Source organism: Vombatus ursinus, unplaced genomic scaffold (genome assembly GCF_900497805.2).
Source record: "Vombatus ursinus unplaced genomic scaffold, bare-nosed wombat genome assembly UNPS02014872.1, whole genome shotgun sequence".
NCBI classification, from domain to species: domain Eukaryota; kingdom Metazoa; phylum Chordata; class Mammalia; order Diprotodontia; family Vombatidae; genus Vombatus; species Vombatus ursinus.
In genome coordinates, this window is record NW_020954650.1 from 7,445,044 (window position 1) to 7,469,396 (window position 24,353).

The 24,353-nt window shown below is 36.2% G+C and overlaps 1 protein-coding gene across 2 annotated transcripts in view; it reads right to left on the bottom strand.

Moving 5' to 3' along the window:
• CD99 (CD99 molecule (Xg blood group)) overlaps positions 1-3,210 on the bottom strand; it is a 55,541-nt gene extending 52,331 nt beyond the window's left edge. Inside the window, exon 1 of one of the 2 annotated variants that reach the window (XM_027842411.1) lies at positions 2,898-3,210. In XM_027842411.1, the coding sequence (XP_027698212.1) occupies positions 2,898-2,970 (73 nt within the window). In that variant the 5' untranslated portion in view covers positions 2,971-3,210. The remainder of the gene's footprint in view (positions 1-2,897) is intronic. The other variant, XM_027842412.1, reaches the window with a different exon arrangement.
• Between the last annotated feature and the right edge of the window lie 21,143 nt (positions 3,211-24,353).

A 24,353-nucleotide genomic window follows, 5' to 3' on the forward strand; every position in this document is an offset into this window, starting at 1 on the left:
GTCAGTTAAAACATGAATTTTTACCACAGCCATTCAAGTATGTTAATAGTTTAGAGCAAATTTTCTGGTGAGCATAATATTTAAAAATATCTTCTTCCTTTTCAAAAATGACATGGTGATTACTTCTTAGTATTTCTCCAGCTTTGCCTGACACAAGACAGACACTGTTGGAAGAAGATATTAAAAACATGACCAGACTTGATTAAAGCAAGGAAAGCTCACAAGAGGGGCCTCACATTATTTAATTAGTTTTTACTTAGTTAACAGATGTTCTTAAATTGTGTAGGCAGTCCGATCTAGTCCAAATGACACAGCATAGAAATTGGGTCACATCTTTACCAGTGAATCAATGATAGACCCTGGATTGACCACTTAGAATTCCAATTTGCAGAAGTTTTTCTGATTTTGCAACCAGTAGTGTGCTGGTAAATGTTTAACTGGCTCTCTGTACAGAGGACACCACATGCTTTTGAGTTTAATCTGCATTATTATTTTTACAATCTTAGGTCTAGACAACAATAAATAAAACTAACAATAATAAATAAAGATAGCAATAAATCAAGTACCAATTTGTAGATTTGCTGATTTCTGAATACTAGTTTGAGCAGACTCCAGCACACCACTGTCTAGCAGCAACCACCACTCAACCCACACTTAAAAAGACCTATACTTACAAAGTCTACTGCCCCCCACTATCCCCTACAAAAAGCAAAACAAGAATAAAAACCTTTCACTGTTGTAGTCATGAGATCTATTGTAGCAAAACTTGGAAATCTTTTTTTTTTTTTAAAAAACAGAATCCACGAAAATCTGTGATACTCTACTCCTTATTTTTATTCTGGACCATTCACTTCCACATTTCCAGAATCCAGAACTCACTATTGATACCAAAATCTAATTGAACTAGTAGCTACATAGACTTGTATAAGATACTGTGAGACCGTATTCACCATTACAAGTGTTATGGGAAGTGATATTTCTTATTTTAAAAAAATTTAGAAAATATTTTGGGGCACAATACTCATTGTAATTTTGGAGTTCCCTGAACCTCAGTCCATCCCTATATTTTAGGAGGGATAAGGCTCCAAGAGATCAAATGTTTTACACCTCACTTCTTTCTTTACATAAATGTTTCCATCTAAAATGTCCAACCATTACTGAAGACAAGTGAAAGTGCAGAAATATTACTTCCTTAAATATCTATGTCCTGATGTGATTTTTTTTTCTTGGGCCTAAGGAAAACATTCAGCAATTCAACAGTAACATATACCGCCAGATATATGAAACATAAAAAGAGAGAATGGTGGCTACCACACTGATTTTCCTTTGCTGCAATAATCAACTTCATTTTAGGACCCAAACCTGACTAGGAAGGACACTCAAACAAAAGGTGGGGCAGGAAGATATGAAAAACATTCTAAAACTCTTGTGCATCTAGTGTGGTCTTCTTTCCTTTTTCCCCCAATCTCCATAAATTTTATAAACACCCAACCTTCAACTTAAAATTTCTACTAGAAATAAAAAGCACAAAAAAATGAGTACCTCATATTCTGTGAATTGTTTTTAAAATACTTACTAAGAACATGGTTCCAAGCAGGGACCCCCCCCCCCCAATGCTTAAATGCCACATTGCTGGCATTCCAACAAGAAACTGAAAACTTCTCTGGGTCTTCTCCAATCTTTACCTTTATGCAGCAGGCAGGCACATACTTAAATTAAGCTTATAAGCTATCTGGATTTTAAAAACACTACTTGGAAGTATAGTACTACTTCCAGAGAGACAAAGGAAGAGTTGTGAAACCATTACTTACTACACATATATCTCTTTATATGTATATATAATATGTATATATATATAGGTATGTATGTATATATACATGCACATACACATATAAATGGATATGTGAATGTACACTAAATATGTCCATATATTCACATATATTGCATAAATACATATGCTACCTTCCCTTTTTTTATTAATATACTTTTGTTATTTCTACTTCTCAAAAAATAGCCACCAATTCTACCTGCCTCATCCACATAATTAAAGGACATCTGCGGTAAGCAAAAGTTGAATCATTAATATCACTATGAAGCTATTCCGTAATGAATCCTCTTGATGCAAACATCTGTTTAATCTTTCTCTACTGCATCCTGAGAGAAAAATATAGTTCTCCTATTGAAAATATTATTGATCTTCTTTACTAAAGATGCCCATTCTCCTTTTTAGAGTATCAAACTTTTTTGATGGTGAAAAAAAAGTAACCAGCTCTGACCAATGACCAGGCTTCAATCCAGTGGTCTGCTAGTTCTTTTAATAACTTCATAGGCAATCAATAAAAACCTAACCAGTTCTTTGCTAATTATTCTCCCGTTAAACTTGCTGCCCAGGTATTTTCACTTGGAAGTAAGTTGCAACTTACTCTCTGGGAAATGGCAAAACTAACTGCAGTGCGTACAGAATACTTGCAAGAGGCATAAGAACCACGCAAGGCAAACAAGTTTTCCAAAAATTCCTCCTCCCTCCCCCAATGCTGACGTTTCCTACTCTGTTTAATAACGGAAGAAAAACAAGCCCAGTTTCTGGTCTCCTCTTTCTGAAGACTGCTCCCAAAACTTAAAGTAGAACTTCACTGATACCAAGACCACCCTCTCCCAAATGGGAGCAGAGGCTCTGCTCCCACTTCTTCGGGCCCCCAGGGGCCCGCTAGAGGGATCCCCGAATGCCTGGACAGGCCTTCCCGGGTCTGCCCAAGAACCCCCTCCCAGGAGGGCTGATTTGAGGACTGCCCACCCTCCCCGTCTTTGAATCCTTCCCTCCCCCATCCGAAAGGGCCACTCTATGACTCCCACACACCCCAACTCCGGCAAAAGCTGGGGCGAGCATGGCCTCTCACCTCGAGCTGGAGCCAGAGAGCAGACGAGAAGAACGAGTAGAAGGGATATCCCTGGCCAGCGCCCCACGATCATCCTGCCCCTGAAAGTTGACTCAAGTCCTCAGAAGTTTGGCAGAGCTGTCTGTGGGTTCACAGGTTCCTTTAGTCTGCCCTGGGATCAGGGGATCTGCCCGAGAGGAGGGGGAGAGAGGGGTGTTCTTTCTTCTCGAGAGAGCAAGGGGACAAGAGTGGAATAGGGAGGGGCACCGGGTGCAAAAGATGACAGCAATAGGTTAGTTAAGTTTCCAGACTGCCAGCCAATGGGTGCGGCACTCCGCCTGGTATTTGTGAGGATCCCGCCCTGGAGGGGAGAGGACCCAGTCCGCTCCACCAGCCAATCGGGGCCCTGTGAGGGGCGCAGAAGAGGAGTGGCCAGGATAAGCATCTGGCCCCGAGCCCCGAGCCGCGCCCTAGAAGGGGCCGCCTCTGCAGCAGCAGCAGCGGGTAAACCCGAATCACAGTAAAAGAGCCGCAGCCTTCTTTCTCTCCGCTTCCTTCCCTCCGAGCCTCAGTCCTGGGAGAGACGCAAGTCCAGAAGAATCCGACCAGCTGCTGCTTTGAGGATTACGGCCTGAAGTATCTTTAAAGAGACTGGGGAAGAGGGGAAGGCAAGCCGGCAAAGAGGGGGTGTCTCAAAAATGTAAATGACTGTTCGGAGCTTGGTTGGTTTGGACAGATATTTAATTCATTAGAAACTCTATTGTATGCCCAGATACACATAAAACTCCTGCTTGGAAGGATGAGCTCGGATGGACTCTGGAAATGGCCCGGAGCCTAACTTTCTCTCACTAAAACAAGAAACATGGTGTTCCTAACAGAGCCCTGAGTCACTGGCCTCCTCTCCGGAATGGCACTGGCTGTGAAATGTGAATGAGATTTTGTTTATTTTGGTCTTTACCCACTTCCCCCTCCCATTCTCTAGAAAAAGCCGAGACTGATGTTCCTTACCAAGCTGATTGACTAGCTAGCCTCTTCCTTTCCTATAGAAGCAGAATTTTTACTCTTTTGTCCTCCAGTGCTAAATTGTTTCATCGTCATCCAAGTCAGAATTGTTGTTGTCCCTTTTCTTCTTACAGTTCTCTTATTAAGGCCTAGTAGTTTTTCCAGATAAGATACTTGTATCACCTACAGGTAAAGTGAGTTTATTTTTCTAACTCAGTTCCATTAAACAAGCATAGAATAATAGATTGAGAGAGTTCGAAGGGACTCTAGTGCCAATCTAGTCCAACTCCCTCATTTTACAAATGAGGAAACTGAATTTCTAGAGAAATTGAGTGACTTGCCCCCAAAGCTGGGGTTGGGGTAATTGGCAAACTAGGATTACACAATTTCTTTTGGTATGTCCAGCTCTTAAACTAGAAAAATTCATAATTTGTTGAAATCATTGATAACAGAATGAATACAAATCCTATCACCTCCCCCAACTCCTAGACCAGGAGTGGGGAACTTTCAGCCTCAAGGCCACATTTGGCCCTCTAGGTCCTCAAGTGTGGCCCTTTGACCTAATCCAAACTTCACAGAACAAATCCCCTTAAAAAGGATTAGTTCTGTAAAACTTGGACTCAGTCAAAGGCTGAACCCAAGGACTTAGAAGGCTACATGTGGCCTCAAGGCCAAAGGTAAACTAAAGTTTCTTTTATTAAAACACACACACACACACACTCATTGCATTTTCTTTAGAAAGAGTATCTTTAGAAACAGAATTGCAAGGTATAATACACCTCCTTATGTCCTAATCCTAGATTAAACATTAACTACCAAAAAGTAACTTTTTAAAAAAATAGTATTCTGAAAAATAACTTTTTTTCAGCACTAAGTACATGGTGTTCAACAAATATTTAATAACATTGAGATGAGTTGTGGTTTTAAATATGAAAAATATCCTTATGTGAGAAAGAGGAAATATGACAGGGGAGAAAGGAGCTGACCTTGGGAGTTAGAAAGACCTGGTTTCAGGCACTGTCTTTGATACATACACACCGTGTATGACACAGTGTGTGCCTGGGCAGGTCACGTAAACTCTCGATGCCTCTGGCAACTTTCTAAGATTACAAACTGCAGAGAAGATGCCAACTAGCATTGGGAGAAGTATTTGTCTCCTTCGGGAATTTCCTCAGTCAATGAGATCAGGAATTTAATCCCTATCCCTAACTGACTAAAACTTCAGTTTAATTCTTTCAAAGAACTCCATTACATTTAAATATTTCTCTTAGAACTCTGAAAATTGAAATGATTTAAGTGCCAGAAACTTCCTATTCCTTTCCCCTTTTGCTAAAATTATAAATTCCATATTTGGACTTGTGCTTTTCAGAAGCAGAGATATTTAACCAATGATGTTTATTATCTATTCCTTTAAATGGATTTGACATGTATTGAATCTTTCTTCTTAGAGAAAACATTCTGAAGACCTCTGTATCAAAACTGTTGGATCTTAGTAGGATTTTTGGCTCAGAAAATTAATTTGCATAACACTTTGCACACAGTTCAAACTGACTTCAAGAGGCCTGATTTCAGAATGCACAATAAAATTAATTAAAAGAATCTGCAGTAAATAAATTGTTTGGACGTGGCCATTGTGTGTTTGTTTTGTCTATTGTCTAATTTACCCTTAATAGACAGAATAAATGGCAGGGGAGGAGTGTCAGAGAAATGGAATAATGAGTTCTGCTTTCACTCTCTGTTCTGTTCTTCATGCCTATACCCAGGCATGTGAATGGACCCGGTTCAGTCCCAGGGATCCTACCTCCGATGAATGAGGTCAGGGTCCCTTGTTTCACTGTTTGACTCATTTAAGTCCTTTCTTTCCCCACAACACTCTTATGGACAGTTTTATTTATGGATGAGTTAACCAAGGCCCTCTCCAAAATGTGAGGGGGAATGTTAAAAGTACTCAGTGTATAATATGGGACAGGTAATTTATTCCTACACATAAAAGGAGTTCTAAACACTGTAAGGGCACTGTAAGCACATATAAGTAGAACAGAATTTATGAACGATTTATAATTTCTGTTACAATCTATTAGGAGGATGATATTTAAACTTCATCAGAACATAAAGTAGTTTGTGTTATTTCTGATCAGATAGTTTACATTTTGCCTTGGAGTTCTGCATTATCACTCTGCTCTAAACTCTGACCTCTGAACTTTCCACTTGGTTATTTCTATAGTTAACTGATCTGGAATCTATTATAATCAAATGTCTCTCTCATTAAAACTAGGACTTTTTAGTGGCACAGTGAATAGCACACTGGCCCTGGAGTCAGGAGGACCTGAGTTCAAATCCGGCCTCAGACACATAACACTTACTAGCTGTGTGACCTGGGCAAGTCAATTAACCCCATTGCCCAGCCAAAAAAATAAATAAAAAACTAAAAAATGAAAACTAGGACTTTTTAAACTCTCAAGGTTGGCTCTAACTTTGGACATAATCACCTTGAGAGTTGTGCTTGCTCTCATACTCAATCACTTCCAAAAACCGGCATGCAGTTTGTTATAGGCTATACATATACATTCCTATTAAACATATTTTCACATTAGTGATGTTTTAAGTATCTCTCACATACTCAAGAAAGAAAAAATAAAGCAGAGAAAGATGGCAGGGGCATAAGCTCACCTTGTCTACCCTCCATATGAGGCAACAGTGGAGTAGTAACAAAGTGCCACCCATTCCCCCAAGATTTCATCGGAATCCAGAGTCACAAAGCACTATTGGCCACATGGATTAATCACAGCCAAAAAAGAGGTAATGGCTACTCTCTTTGGCTCATCCATTGAGTCATCAGTTCTTTTGTCTTGGGAGTACTTTGTCATCTGACAGGACTAGCCCCTCACAGATGAGTCACACATGGCATGAAGCAAACACTAAAAGGTTCTGCATGGTTCACCTGAACCAGGAAGGCCAATTCTAAGCATCTACCATGGGCAGTAGGTGAGGTTGGAGCAGGAGAGGGGAGATGGGAAGACAGCTCCTTCTTTATTCACTTGTTAGAAGTGAAGCATTTAAGGGGAGATAAAGAGAGATTGGTAATTGTGATGGGGAAAACAGATAGGAAGAGAAGAACATCAATGACATATTTGAAGAAAATACAAGGAGATCAGAGAAAGAAGGTTCAGAGGGCAGGAAGCAGCACAAATGAGATAACCTTGGAACTAACATGATGAATTGAGTATGTACTTTAAAAGAAAAAGCTGTTTATGATGGAGTTTCTGGTTTCATACATACCACTCTTTTTATGTTCTTTGTATATGGAAGTGTACATGTTTGTTGTCATTTGTCAAACTTAGAAAAATAAAAAAATTAAAAGAAGATAACCATAAAATCATGCAGTATCAAGATTGCACTACCAAAACATATTTAAGACCTACATACATACAAATAAGGAAATGAAAACAAAATGCAATGATTCTTTAAGAAAAAGAAATATTAGAACAAAATCAAAAGATTGAAAAGTTAGACAAAAATGTAAGCTGCCTACTACCAAAACATTGACCTGGAAATCAGGTCAAGCAATGATCATTTAAGAGTCATCAGACTCCTTGAGATTCAGGACCAATTTAAAAAATCTAAACACTATATATCTTTTCTTTTAATTGATTTAAAAAAAAATTAACAAGCATTTATTTTTTCTTCTGCCTATCTACCCTCATTTGGGAAAGAAAAAAAGACTTTGTGAGAAGTATGCACAGCTGAATGTCATATTTTAAGAAATCTTAATAAAAACTGTCCAGATTTATTAGAATCAAAGGGCAACATGAAAACATAAAGAATCTCCTGGCCACGTCTTGAAAGAAACTATAAAATCCCAGGAATGTCACAGTCAAAATCTATCACTTTAAGTTCAAAGAAAAAATACTGCAAATAGTCACAAAGAAAGAGATCAAGTACCAAGGTTACATATTCTGGATCACCAAAGAACTAGCAGCAACTATAAAGCAGAGAAAATAATAGGCAATAATATATAAAAAGATATATGCTTACAACCAAGAATAATTAATTCTGCAAAATCAAGTGTAAACCTGAAGAGGGGAGATGGATCTTTAATGGAGTAAAGGACTTTCAAGTATTACTAATTAAAAAAAAAAAAAGAGCTGGGAGAAAACTGAAAGATAAACACAGGAATCAACAAAGAGCTAGAAAAGTAAAAGCATTTGAGCAATTATAGGAGGCTAAATGCTAATGACATTCTTTTTACAGTCTGATAAAGAGATATGTGTCCTAAAGACTTCTAAGTTAACAGAGAGAGTTAAATGAGATGAACCAGGGAACTAGGGGTGGGTTTGTCCTGGTCTGATGGTTTCAAAAGAGGAAAGAAAATAGTGGGAGGAAGGAATAGACTAGGGAAGAAGTGAGGAAGAAAGAGGTAAATTCACTACTTTTCAAAACTGCAGAATGTAAAAAGGGTATACAAATATAAGAGAAAAGGGGGGGAAAGCACATATCCCCTAAACCTTACTTATATCTGATCCAGAAAAAAGCGGATTGTGCCTACACATATACATGCACTCACACAGTAGAAGTTTATTAAAATCAACTGGGAGATGATAGCTGGGAACAGAGAGAGGAAAGAGATGAGCTTATGAGGCAAGGTAGGGTTAGGGAAGAAATGCTCACAAGGAAAACAAGCTTCAACTTCAAAGAGTATATTGTTAAGAGGGAGGAGTTAAGAAATAATTTGCTGATTAAGGGAAGTGAAGAGGAGAGTTAGCAGAGACCAGTTAGTTTCAATGATAGGTAACTAGTGTCGGTCCTGACTAATCTTTCCAGCTTCACTGAAAATTCATTCCCCCTCTAATCCTCTCCAGATCACCCAAATTAGCCTCTCTATGCTCCTTACACAGGACATTATATGTCCTTTCTACATAACTTTTTATGAGATACCTCCCAAGTCTGGAATGTACTACCTCTTTACCTCATAGAATCCCCCTTTTCCTTCCAGCTCAGGCTTTGTCTGCCTGAAGCTTTTAGTGATCCTCCCCGTCTGCTATTGCCCTCCTTCTCAAATTACTTTGTATTTAATTATTTTGCATAATTGTGTTTGTGTTTAATTTATATTTATGTGTTATATGGACTTGACATCTTCATTAAATGTAGTTTTCTTGTGAGTAGGGATTGTTTCAATCTTTGGACTTGTATTCCTAATACCTAACATAGAGCCTGGCACGTAAGTAGGTTGTTGATTGATTGTTCATATTTCTTCTTTTTTGCCATCTACTTCTTTGTAAAGAGAGTGAATGAAGATAAAGTATAAAAAAGGATGTGATTGACGGAAATACATGATTAACAGCAATAACCATGAAAATTTCAAGAAATAACTTTGACTCATTATATGCCAACAAATTTTATAATTTAAATGAAATGGATGAATATCTACAAAAATATAAAATATCCAGATTGACAGAATAAAATACAGAGAATTTAAATCTCCTGATATCAGGGAGGAAGTTGAGCAAGATATAAATCCCAAAGAGGGAAAAATACCATAGATTTATAAGTGTATTCTTTTAAACATTAAAAACTTTAAAAAAAAAACAATCCAATATTACATAAACTATTTGCAAAAAAATAGAAAAAGAAATAATTGCATCAAATTTCTTCTATGATATAAATATTAACAACTAAACTAGGGAAAGATAAAAGAGAGAAAGAAAACTTTAGTATCCCTAATAAATATCAACGCAAACTATTTGAATAAAATATCATGGGAAAGGTTATAGAAACACATCAAAAAGATTATACAATATCAGATAATATCAATATCAGATAAGACCGATATAAGGAATGAAAGGTTGGGTTCAATATTAGGAAACCTATAAATCAAATAGAGCACATTAATAACCACAACAATCAAAAACACATGGTTACATCAATATACACAGAAAATGCTTCTGACATATAACACCTATTTCAGATAAAAAAAGTATTAAAAGGTGAAAAGAAAAACTGATCTTTCCTTAATATGGTAAATACTATCCACTTAAAACTAAAAGCACAGGTAAAGCCCAGATGGAGTAGAAGGAAGCAGCACAGCTGAGCTCCCCTCCCTCCCACCTAAAAAAAAAAAAAAAAGCCTCCTCCAAAGAGATCTAGAAAACACCAGACCAGAACCTGATGGGAAAAGTCCCAGAAAAAGTCACAGTGAGTCATTATTCCAGCCCTAATCTGCATAGAAAGATAGTCAAGGAAGTAGTCAGACACTGAGAAACAGGTCTGGCCCAAAGCACACCATGCATAGACTACTTCAGCACCTTAGGGAGAGGCTATACACAAGGCAAAACCCATAGTGGGGTACTTCCAGACCCACAACAGGACTCCATTTGGAAATGGGTGCCAAAAATAGCTTTGTTGCCCAAAATCCAGGTCCAGATGAGAGGCGTAGAGTAGCTTGCAGAATAACACTGTGCCCAGACATGGCAGAGATTTGGGGTAGGATTGAGCGTGACTGCAGGCCCTCGACTCAGAGAAGAAAGTTCAAAAGCAAAGAATAGCCATATGCCAATCCAATTTGCTGAGCAACCTCAGTTCTAGCTTCTAGCCCAGACTAAATGAGGTATGTAGAGGAATAACCAGGGCAGCAATCCCAAACCAAAGGAAAACTTACAATTCTGTTTCTTGGAATCATTTGAGCTTTCCAGGTGATCGATAGTAGTTGAATCCAACAGCAGTCTGCTGTTTCTCTGACCCAAACCCAAGATAGGGATTTGCTGAGCTTAGACCAGGAAGGCAGCAATCAGCCTTTGTCCTGGATTAGAACACTTTGGGAGCACTGAAAGCTTGAAGGTCTCTAGCCTGACCTATCCCTGAGATGCTGGAATAAAACAATACTCAATTCCCAAATAAATTTTGTTGTTCAGTGTTTCAGTTGTGTCCAACTCTTTGTGAACCCATTTGGGGTTTTCTTGGAAAAGATACTGGAGTGGTTTGCCATTTCCTTTTCCAGTTTATTTTACAGTTGAAGAACTGAGGCAAACAAGGTGAAGTGACTTTCCCAGGGTCACACAGCTAGTAAGTGTCTTGAGGCTAGATTTGAGCTTAGGAAAATAAGTCTCACTGAACTCCAGGCTCGACATTCTATCCACTGTGCCACCTAGCTTCCCTATCCCAATAATACCTCAATTTAATATCCCAAGCAGGACCAGCCCAGACCTTCTCTCCAAAAGTGTAACTGAGCCTTCTTGGTTCTACCATGAAGTCCATGTCAGAAAGTAGTCTGGAAGAAAGAGCAAAATGCCCCAAAATTCCACCATAAAAAGCTATTGTGGTGATAGGGACACTTGTGACCAAAATCCAGAAGAAAAGTGTGACTCCAAATCATCTTCAAGCAAAACCTTAAAGAAAAACATAACTTTGGCACAAATTCACCTAAGAGGTTTTTTCAAAGTTCATATATATATATATACATATATATATATATGTATATATATATAATATATATGTAAATGAAATGAGAGAGCTGGAGGAAAAAAATGGATAAGAAATGAGAAGCATGGAAGAAGGAATTGGAAAGGTAATGTCAGCTTGACACAAGAAATACAAAAACAACATACTTGAATATTGGAAGGGACCAAATAGAAACTAATAATTCCATAAAACAATAACTTGTGGTTATTAATGTGCTCTATTTGATTTATAGGTTTCCTAATATTAAAGGCAAAGTTTAAAAAAAACTGAAAAATTGAAAAATAATGTAAGGTATCATATAGCAAAAGCAACTGGCCTGGAAAACAAATGAAAGAGCAAAAAATTAAGAATTATTAGAATTCCTGAAAGACAAAAAGAACCTAGACATCATATTTCAAGAAATCATAAAAGAAAATGAACAGATCTCCTAGAACCAGAGGATAAATTAGGAATAGAAAGAATTCATTTATCACTTCTGAAAGAAACCTTAAAATGAAAATTCTCAGGAATGTTATAACAAAAATCCAGACATTCTACATCAAAGAAAAAAAAATATTACAAGCAGCCAAAAAGAAAGAATTCAAGTACGTAGGGCCCTCAGTCAGAATCACATGTTTTGGCAGCCACCGCTACAAGAGTGGAGAACTTGGAATATAACATTCGAGAAGGCAAAGGATATAGGTTTATAACCCTGAACAACTCATCCAGCAACAGTGAGTATACTATCATAAATATCTATGAACAATGATAAAAAGGAAAATTGTTTAAATCCAAATGTGGGAAAATGGTACATGCGTCCTCTATGACCCTTACCATCATCAAAGATCACAAAGGGAGTCTAATTAGAGAGATGTCCTGGAAATGGTTCTGTTATGGTTTAACAGTCTTAAAAGAAGAATACAGGGAGATGGCAGATGAATACACTAGAGGGGTGGGAAACGAAAAAGGTTAAGAAAAGTTATCTGACATAATAGGGTGGCAAAAATGTCTATAAAAAAAGAAAGAGGAGTGAGGGAACAATTGACTCAACCCTCACTCTCATCTAAACTGATCAAAGGAGGATAGATTACACATAGACAAACGCAGAGTTGGGTTCAGAAATACATTTCACATAAGGAAATAAGAAGCAAAGAGAAGGGAGAAAGGACGATTAGAAGTAGTGTATTGAGAGGGATTAGTCCTAACAAAACCAAATATAACTAAGGATGTGCAAAAATATTAATAGCTCTTCTTGAGGTGCTGAAGAATTGGAATCTAAGGGGGTGTCCATCAATTAGGGAATAACTGAACAAGTTATGAATGTGATAGCATACTATTGTGCTGTAAGAAATGATGAAGATGTTTTCAGAGAAACCTGAGAAGATATGTTTGAACTGATGCAGAATGAAATAAACAGAACTAAGAAACCAAGTGATACAAGGACAAAATAATGTAAAGAAAAATAACTTTGAAAGACTTAGGAATTCTGATTCTCATAATGATTAATCAAGTTTCTAGATAACTAATGATGAAATATGCTACATACCTCCTAATTTCTTTTGAATGAACCCCTAGTTCTGGCTCCACAGTCGATCAAAGTGATTGCTCTTTACTATGTGGTTGGCAGACCCGAACCAGTTACAGAATGTCTATTCCTGCTCCAAATCTTTCTAAGGCACTTCCACTACATATTTTCATAACTCTCTCAGAAATAGACTTTCCAACTTTTTCTATATGGGGAACTGTATTTGTCAAGTATACTGATATTTACTCATAATGGCTGGGCTCTTGGCCAGGCTTTCATTACACACACTTTGGTTATATCGAAAAACATGTCTCATTCTACACCTTCAGTCCATTACCTCTTTGCCAGGAGGGATGGAGCATTAATCATAATTGCTTTTCCAGAATCTTAATAGTTCATTAAATTGAGAAGAGTTCTTAAGTCTTTCAAAGTTGTATTCCTTTATTATGTTATTGTCATTATTCTATGTTTTTCTCCTGCTTCTGCTCACTTCATTGTGCATCAGTTCTTTTGAGTTTTATCAGATTTTTCAGAATCCATTTTCATCATTTCTTAGGACAAAATAATAGTTTATAACATTCATATACTATAGTTTACTCAGCCATTCCACAAATGATAGACTTCTCCCGAGTTTCCTATTCCTTTGCCAAAACAAAAAGTGCTGAGTTTTTATGGAACCCAAATTTTCTTTTTATTTTCTGTGATCTCCTTCACTTGTCTGATCAAAAGCTTTTTTCTTATCCATAGTTATAAAAATCATCTTCCTCCCCATTCCTTTAATTTGCTTATTTAACCTTTTATATGTAGCTCCTTTATCTACTAGAGCTTATGGTGTCCTGTGTGAGATTTTAGTCTAAATCTAATTTGGGCCAGATACCTTTCCAGTTTTCCCAGAAGATTTTAGTGAACTTCAGTTCTTATTCTACCTATTGTAATCTTTATGTTGATTGAAAACCATGCTATTATGTCCATTTGCTCAAGGGTCTTGTGTACCTAATCTGTTTTGTTGATCAACTTTTCTATATTTTATCCATTACAAATAATTTTTATAATTACTGCTCATAGTATATTTCCAGATCTGGTACCAGTAGGCCTTCTTCCTTACTGTTTTTATCATTATTTTCCAGAGAGTCTGGACTTTTTCTTCTCCCAAATAAAGTTTATTATTTTTCCTAATTTTATAAAGCAGTCAAATAATTCTAATTCTTTGGCACTAAATAAGTAAATTAGGTAGGACTGTAATTTTTATTACATTGGCATGGACTAACCATCAGTAAATAATAATTCTAATAATTTAATTCTATTATTATGCAGAGTGTTTTGTAATTGTATTAATATAATTCCTATGTGTTGTGGTAAATAGATATAAAAGTATTTCATAGATTTTATAATTGTTTTGGATTAAATTTCTCTTTCTATTTCTTTCTCATGGGTTTTGTTGGTAAAGTACAGAAAGGTTAGTGATTTATGTAGGGTTATTTTATATTTTTTGCTTTGTGAAAGGTATTGTTTCAATTACTATGTTTAATTGACTCTCTGGGGTTCTCTCAGTAGACCATCACACTATTGCTTTTTCTTGCAAAAGATGATAATTTTGTTTCCTTTTTATTTATGTTTATTCTCCCTGCCACTTTCTTATCTTACCAATATAGTTAGCATTTCTATAACTATATAATATAATAATACTGATAATAGATATCTTACTTTTACCCCTGATCTTCCTGGAAAGGCTTCTAGTGTTTCTACTGTGGTAATTGTTTTCTCAGTCATTTCATCTTTCACCTGTCGCACTGCATTGCAGACAATGCTAGCTCTTGGTTTTAGAAAGATACTCTTTACCATGTTAAAGAAAGGTCCATTTATTCTTCTGTTTAAACATTTTCATTTAAATGGGTGCATGTATTTTTTCATGATTTTGTTTTTGCTATTAATATCAAAAAAGTATAAGATATTACCTGTTACATTTATAATTTTCCTATTATTAAACCAACCCTCTTTCATGATATAATTCCAATGTTGTGTGTAATATGTGAAATATGTTGCTATAGCCTCTTTGGTAATATTTTATTTGATATTTTGTATAGATGTTCTTAAGAGACATTTGGCTATTGTTTTCTTGCTCTATTTCGCCTCTCCATGGGTTAGATATCAAGATCATATTTGCATTATGCTAGGATTTTAGTAGAATCATTTCTGATATTGGCAGTAAAGTTATGTAATATTGAAATTAATTTTTGAATGTTTGATAGAATTCACTTGTAAGTCTACCTGGTATTGGAAATTTTTTCCTTTGGGAGTTCATTTATAGTATTTTGTTTTTTTTCTGAAATGGAGATATTTGCATTATCTATTTTATGGTCTATTAATTTTGATATTTTATATTTTGAAAATATTTATACATTTCCTTTAAGTGTACAGTTTTATTTATAAATAATTAGTTTAAATAGTTTATAATAGTCCCCTTCCTCTTCATTTGCTGTGATTTTTTAATATTGGCAATTGCTTTTTCTTCTTTTTATCAGATTAGCTAATGATCTACTTTATTAGTTGTTGGGTTTTTTTTTGTTTTCCAAAAAAGTGGCTCATGGTTTTATCAGTTCAGTTTAAATTTTTTTCAATTTTGTTTATCTTTTCTTTGATTTTCAGAGTTTTAATTTTTGTATTTAGAAATAGTTTCATATGCTGATTTTCTAGGTTTATTTGTTTTCTTAGTTGCATGCCCAATTCATTGATCAATTTTTTTTTCTTTTTTTGTTAATGAAAGTGGTTGGAGATATACATTTTCCTCTGTGAACTAATTTCACTAAATCCCAAAAGTTTTAGTACGTTATCTGAAAGCTAATTTTCTTTAATAATTTTATTTATTGTTTCTATGACTTATTCTTTGAGCTACCAATTTTCTTGGGATTAAATTATTTAATCTCTATTTGAATCCCTTTCTTAAATGCCCTTTATTATAATTTTATAATGCTCTGGTCAATAAAGGATGTATTTAATATTTCAGACTTTCTACATTTGTTTATTTAGTTTTTTGCGTTATTTCATTGTTAATTTTTGTAAAGGTGCCATGTATAGATGAGATTATACACACATATATATGTGTGTATATATGTGTGTGTTTGCATAAATATATATGTAACTTAGAAAGGTAAATACATTTGAGCTATTGAAGAGTCTGAAAGATGATGAAATGATTACATTCTGATAGGAGGAAAAGGGATGTATGTGTTCCTTAAGAATCCCACAGAATTCGAGGGTCACTGACGGAGTTAAGTAACAGGCAGATTGTCACAAAAATACATAAAGAAAATCTGGTAATTACTGAATGGAAACAAATAACTATATGTGTGTATGTATATGTATATAGATACATATACATAAAACTCTATTCAAGTTTTTTACTTCCTTCTTGTTTATAATTAGATTTTTCAACTTATTAAAGAGATACGTTACAGTCTTCAAATATTATAGTTTTGTTGTCCATTTCTTGCTGTAATTTGATCAGCTTTTCCTTGAAGTTTTTAAATGTCTTGCCATTGTATGCATGTGTATGTGAGTGAATGTAATGTTTCATTTTATTTTCTGTGGTGCTTTTAAGCATAACATAATTCCCTTATCCCTTTTAACCTTATCTCTTTTTACTGTTGCCTTGCCTTAGATTACGATTACCTCTGCTTTTTTGAATTCATCTAAAGCATAATACATTTTCTAGCCCCTAATTTTAACTGTGTGAATCTCTTTTTTTTTGAGTGGGGGTTTCAGGTGTGTTTCATTTAAATAATATATTTCTGGATTCTGATATTGGGTCTATTCTCTGATACTTTCCTATTTTATAGGTGAGCTCTCATTCATGTTCATTGTTTTATTTATTACCTATGTTTTAACCACAATCATATCCTCTTCTACTTTGTCCCTCCACCCCTCCTTCTACAAAAAAAAAAAAAAAAGAAGAAGTAATTAAGGAGAAGGAATCAGAACTGCACTATTAATATAGAATGGAAGTGGTCTATTCCTCCTCCTCTGCCCTTCTACCCTTCACCAAACCCTGATTCTGGTTCTCAGATTTTTTTTTTTTTTTAGTTTTTTAGTCTCACTTTTAAAACCTACTTTCCAAAGTTGAGCTTTTTTTTTTTACCTGTGACTATTCCTTTCCTAAGTTTACCCTTCCTCTTAAACATTTCTTTTCCTCCTCTCTTTCTCCACCCATTTCCTCCTTGAGTTTATGAATTTCAACATGAAATTCTGTATGTGTGTGGTGTGTGTTTGTCCTTCCTTTGTTCAGTTCAGATATGAACGAGGTTCATGAAATGCCCTTTATTCCAATCTCTTCTTCCGTGTTTGGATATTCTTCATATATCCCAAAGATATAAAAGAGTAATTTATTCCATTTCTTCCTCCTTTCTTGCTTTGTATATTCCTATGTCCACTCCTTTTCCTTCCTCTCTTAAAACCAAGAAAATGGAATAAAGCCATACCTAGACAATCTGTATGTAACTTAACTCCCCTGGTGATTCTTGAATTCTGTGGGATTCTTAAGGAACATTTGTCTCTTTTCCTCCTATCATAACATATACCATCTTTCATACTCTCCACTATCTCAAATGTGTTTACCTTTCTAAGTTACTTTTTTTTTTTGGTGAGGTAATTGGGGTTAAGTGACTTGCCCAGACTCACACAGCTAGTGAGTGTTATGTGTCTGAGGACTCAGATCCTCTTGAGTACAGGGCCGGTGCTCTAATCCCTTTGCCCCTCTAAGTCACTGCATTTACATTTGCTAAACTAGTTACATTTCAAAGTATCTATTAAGCTCTGGATGCATTCTTAAGAACTTCACTAATTATACTCATCAATATCCAACCTATTTGAAATATGAGAATTTATCATTAAAACAAAAACTGTGATTTTTTTTTGTATTTTTCTTCTTTTAAAAATCTGTATAAGTTTTGTCAATTCTTTCTCCACATCAAAGTATCATAGGAACACAGATCTGCAGGTGTAAGGGACTTGTACTTTTCATCCTATCCCTTCCTGTCTCTACCAGGAGCTTATCCAATGAATCATTCCTTCTCTCTTTCATCTTCAATATTTTCTACCTATTCTGTCCTTTCCTGTTATAAATGTTCTCAGCTCTTCCTCATCTTAAAAACAACTTCACTTGACCCTGCTATGCCCTCCAGTTCTAGTCCTGTGGTTCTCTCTTTTACATTCAAACTCCTAGAAAGATTCATCTGTATTAAAGGTCTCCTTTTCTTCACCTCTCATTGCATCAAACCCTTTCAACCTGGCTCTCAATCACATCACTCCACTGGGACAGCTTTCTGAAAGTCTGTCAACTGATGAATCATGTGGCCTTTTCCCAGTCTTCACCCTGTTTGACCTCTCATTCTCTTTTGACACTATCCACCCCTCCCATTACCCAGATGTTTTCTCCTCTTTCCTTTCTGGGTTTTCCTCCTATCTGTGTCTCATTCTACTTTCTTAGTAATCATATCCTTTTCTGCAGGTTTAATAATCATCTTTATGCAGATGATTTGAAATATTTATGTCTCCAGTCCCATTTTCTCTCTGGAATTACTAAATTCAGGCTTCTGTGAAGATTTCCCTTTTTTCCAAGTATAAGTACTCTCTCCTCCCTCAAATTACATTGTATTAATGTGTTTTACCTTTCTTTTATTGTATTATTTCCCCCATCAAACCCATCTCTCTCCTTTACTTCCCTTTATCTGGTTGAGAATACCACTGTCCTTATACTTACTCAGGTTCACAACTTCAGTGTCATGTATTCCTTATTCTCCTTCAACGCACATATCCAGTCAGTTTCCAAATCTTATCCTATGTCCATAACATGCCTCAAATCTATCCCCTTCTCTACACTACCACCCCCTAGCTCAGGCCCTCACTACCTTTCACCTGGCTCATTACAATATCCTCCTAATTGATCTCTGTGAAGAGATTATGGGTGGAAAGGTGTTGAAAAGGAATGATTATGAGTTACACAGTTTGTTACTCCCTGACATGTAAACACGTTGCTACCCTTGCCCCATAGTCTCAAAGATACACAATAATGACAGAAGTTCAGACAGACAGTAAGCAGTGTACCCCAATCCAGAGCCTAGCCTTGGTCTCTGCTCTTGTGTCTGATTGTCATTGTTGAGCAGATTCACAGGAACTGAGTGAGAAGTGGACCTTAGGGTTAGTCAAGGGGGGAGGGAGGATCTGCACTGAAACCCCTTTCACAATTACCAACCACAAGGACAATAGGATTAGTAAAGTTTGCTAATTTTACACACCTGGATTAGATGGAGTTTGCTAAAGTGATAGTTTGCTAATCTTTTATTCCTAACCCTAAATGTAGTTGAACAAGCCAGTTGTTGGGTACATAGGGATTTCCCAGAATATAAGAAGATCATTTAATGGTCAAAAATGGAATCACTTCTGCAGCTATGGCCTAGCAATAGGTCAGTTCTCACAATTTCCCTATCTCCTACCTCAAATCTCTTCTCACTCCAATCCATCCTCCCCACAGACACTAAAGGGATTTTCCCAAAGCACAGGTCTGGACATACTATTCATTTAAATTACAGTGGCTCCTTACTACTGTGGAATCAAATGTTATTATTGCATTCTTAAAAAAATATTTATTTTTGTGCGTTTTATAATGTATGTAGTTATTAGTACAGTGGTTTATATCTAAATAGAGTGTGTGATTTAATGGAGAGAAGGTTGCCCTTGGAACCAGAGAGACATGAGTTCAAATCTTGCCTCTGGTCTACTTGTTACATGATACTACATGATTCCCTCTTGGTGCTCTGGACAATTGTCTGACTAAGTTTTGGAGAAAGTGCTGGCCTGCATTGGAGAGGAGTTTCCTAATCTCAGTGTTAACCTAAACCAGTAAAATCACAAGTCCAGTTCTGATCCCCTGGTATTTTTATATTATTCACCTATAAATAAACATGGACATGGAGGGAGGTATGCTCTAAAATGTTACATGCTTAAAGGTGCAAGATCAAAAATGTTTGAAGATCACTATTGACAAATAATAGCCCAAGCACTGACTCAGAAGGACTAAGTCCTAACTGTACTAACTCCCTAATGTGGCAAGCTGGTATTGTTTATCATTAGCTCATCATGTCTCCTCCCCAAAAAGGAGGGGGGCCAAGGAATAAACATTTGTGATCCTCACAACAATGTTTAGTAAGTATTGTAGGTGATGGTATTACCCTTATTTGATAGTTGAATAAACTGAGGCAAACATTGATGAAGTGACTTGCCCAGGATTACACAGCTAATATTTGAGGTGAAGATTTAAACTCAGGTCTTTGTGCCTTCAGGCCCAGGACCCTATTCACTGTGCCACCTAACTGCATCTAAAATAAAACAAGTGCCCTCATGCCAGAGGCTTCTTGACACCCTTTGAGGTGACTTCTGCAAGACCATCCCCAGATATATCATGAGGGCACTGTTAGTGTTCTTCCACTCATCCCTTAGTTGGGGGTACAAAAACCTCCTTTCTTTGAATAAGTTTAACTTTAGGGTGGAGTTGGGTCTGTGGCCATGAACATTTGATATAAGTAGGGCCTATAGTTTGCCCCAGAATTTGTAAAGTTCAAGCCAGGGACTAGCTATGCAGTCACCACATGGCTACTGAGGAGCAACTCCCTTCCTATACCTAAAAGGAAGCATTCCAAACCTTTTAAGTTTCTTATGTAAGCCATTTCATCTCACTTCATCATCACTTCTGTAATTCCTTTGGACATCATTCCCTCCTTTCTACCTCTGCAAAAGCCACCCTAGTTCAGGTCTTTGTCTCTTCTTGTCTAGACTATTGTAATATTTATCAAGCATTTTTCTTCTCCTTACCACTACCACCCGCCTCTACCAACTGGAGAAAAAATCAAAGAAATACAAAATCCTTGGTTAATATGAGCAGAGTTGATAAAAACAAATTTTTCCATTGGTCATGGCAAAAAGTGTTTCTCATTCTGCATATTAGTCAGAGGTAGTTACATGACCCAAGGGATAGGGTGTTGAGCTTATAGTCAGGATGTTAAACCTGGACTCAAATATTTACTGAGCTGTGTGTCCCTGAACAAGTCATTTAACCTCTGTGTGCCTCAGTTTTCTCAACTGTAAAACAGGGATGATAATAGCACCTACCTCATAGGGTTGTTGTAAGGATTGAACGTGATAATATTTGTAAAGTGCTTAGCACATAGTAGATACTTAAATTATTAATCCCTTTTCCTTCCCTTAGTCTACCATCTAACTCTCTATTGTGAGGTGAACAGCATTCTTCATTATTGGCCCTCTAGAATCATGATTGATCATTATACTGATCAATCATCAGAGCTCTGATCTTTCACTTTTACAATCTTGATATACAAATTGTTCTTCTGGTTCTCCTTCTTTACTCTGCATCAATTAACACAAGTCCTCCCTGATTTCTCTGAAACCATTTCTCTTCACTTCTTACAACACAATAATATTCCATTACTAACCATATATTGTTCAGTCAGTTCCCAATCAATGAAGACCTCCTTAGTTTCTAATTCTTTGTTACTACCAAAAAAAAACTGCTTATAATTATGTTTGTCAAGGGGTTTATATATATAGTTTGGTAACTGGAGGCATAATTTCAATTGCTTTTTAGAATGACCAAACCAATTCATAGCTCCAGCAGTTTCTATCAGTATCTCTCCTTTCCCTCAAGCTTTAAATCATATGGTACCCACTCCATTAAGTTGTCCTTGAAAACCATCCCCAACCCCAGGAGAATGTGATCTGTCCCTCCTCAAACTTCTTATATCACTTTGCCTGAATCTATCATTTACATTGACCATACTCTCCCTTATATCATAGCTTGTTACATGCATGTCTTTTCATCCTACAAATAGTAAGCCCCTTGTATGGTGGAATATGTATCATATCAAGGCCAATGCCCTGTATAATAGGGACATAATAAATGTTACCTGAATTGAACTGGAGTGAGTTGATTAAATGAAAGTAGAAATTATTATGTTCATGACACATGAAGAAATGTATCTGACTGAAAAAAAAGGGTATATTTGGGAAGTAATGTGAGATAATGTCAGACTGCAGGTGAAGCTAGATGGTAGAGGCCTTCACATTGGCCAAGGAGTTTGGACTTTATACTTCAGACACTGTAAAGAAATTCTGACGAATCAGAGATAAATAGTAGTAAAAATATATACACAATTAGTACCTGGGGTTTGCTAGAGCTAACATATATGTATTTTTATATGTATATATATAGTGTCTTGAGAGAGCCAGTTGTTAAATCTTCAATGTGAATATTTACACCTGAGAAATTGGTAAGTACTGCATAGCAAAGCTTAATTAATTGTTTTGTTGATTGTTAAGACTTAAGAAAGTGATGGAGAAAATGTGAATATTGCAGATTAATAATGTAGCTTAAAAATGTGTCATGGGCACAGTTTTTCAGAGCCAGTTGTTAAGAATTTACCAGCACACCACTGTATGCATAGGCATATATGTATATATACATGTATACATACATATATATTTTCCTCCCAGGGCTTTTATTATCCTATAAATTGAAGCGAAGATGACTTCTTCTCTAATAGAACTGAAAAAAAGTCTCTTTTTAACCAAAAGAGCAAAGCAGAACCTACTTTTCTCATAAGGAAGAAATAGCATTTTAATCAAGGATTTCAACTGATGCCAGAATCTCAAAGCAGAAAGATGCTTCCTAATACTGTGATAAGGCAGGGTTTTGCCTGACAGTGTTTGGAGGAGACTTCTGGTGCATTAGAGAAGGATCCAGTTAAGCAACATCCAGCCAATAAAAAGCCAACTAAGCAGCATCCAGCCAATAAGGGGCCCACTAAACATCATCTAGTCAATAAAAGGCCAACTAAGCAGTATTCAGTCAAGCCTCATTCAGAGAAGACTCTGTTTGTGTCCAGTGGGGCAGCATCCAGAAGAGTGGTACATCTCTGAGCAGCATCCCATGAAGTCATCTCCAATGGAAACTACATGTCCAGTGAAATAATGTCCAATGAAACAGTATCTACTAGGGCTGTTGTCTAAGTGTATGTAGAGAACTATGAAGTAAAAATCCAGTGGAAAAAATTCAATGCCTTCATTAGAAGACATCTATGATCCTAAACCTTTGGAAGCAGGAGTTGCTTTTCCAAATGTGTGCCCTGGCCCCATCTGTGGTGTTTAGTGGCACAGACTCACAGAGTACCTTGAACGTGGGGTAGTCTTCTCTGAGAGTCCTATCCTGTGAGTTGAGGGTTGTGAGTAATCCTAGCCACCACAAATATATATATCAAAATATTCGTAATACCACTCTTTGTGGTAGCAAAAACGAAAACGAAAACAAAAACAAAACTGGAAACAAAATGACATGCCTATCCATGGGGAAGAGTTGAAAAAACTGTGGTTTATTAATGTAATGGAATGTTTTGGGGCCACAAGAATGGTGAATATGAAGAATTTAAAACAAAGAAAGACTTGTAAGAAGTGATACAAAGGAAAGAAAACAAAGTCAGTTAGGTGATTCAGTGGATTAAAGCTCTGGGCCTGGAGTCAGAAAGACCTGAGTTCAAATCCAGCCTCAGACACTTACTATCTACATGACTGGGCACATCACTTAACCTCTGCTTGCCTCATTTTATTCATCTGTAAAATGGGGATAATAATAGCACGTACTTGTCAAAGCTTTTGTGAAATCAAATGAGACAATATTTTTAAACTATTTAGCAAAGTGACCGGCACATAGTGATGTACGAATGTTAGCTGTTATCATATCCATAATAACTATGACTAGCATAAATGAAAATAACACTAGAAGTCAAGTGAATCCAAATTAATACAATAAAATCTTGATCATGGATAAAAGAGGGTGCAACAAACTTATTTCCTCTTTTAAAATATAAGGATTTAGTGCCATTGCTTTCTGAATAATTAAAAAACAATTAAATGGCATCTTTCCTTTTTTTCCCCAAAGGTCAGGGACTATGGGTGTGCCCTATTGCATATTTTACAGACTCAGTTGATGTGGTGGCTGTTTTTTTGATGAAATACTTTTCCCCTCTATATTTTATATCATTTAATAGATAACAGATAGGGAGGGGCATATTCTGAAATACAGGAATTGTTAAAAAAAATAAATTTTTTTCTGACAAAGCAGTGATCCAATTTGATATGTTTAAAAATATTCTCAAAATCAAATCACAAAACCCTAGGAAGAAAAATTGCTTTAGTGAGCTGCTTAACTAGAAGACTAGCTATACGACTGAGAAAAAAACCATATTTCCTGTTATATAGTCATTGAATGGAAAAGATGACTAAGAAACTATTATGAAATAAAGGAAATTTTTTTCCAGTACAAATTGTTTGATGCTGTTACTGTGAAACAAAGAATAACAAAAATATCATTTTGGCTTCACTTTGATTATCTGAATGCAGCTGCAGGGAACCTACAACTTTTTGCCATGACTTTAAGGAGGGAATTGTATCAGACC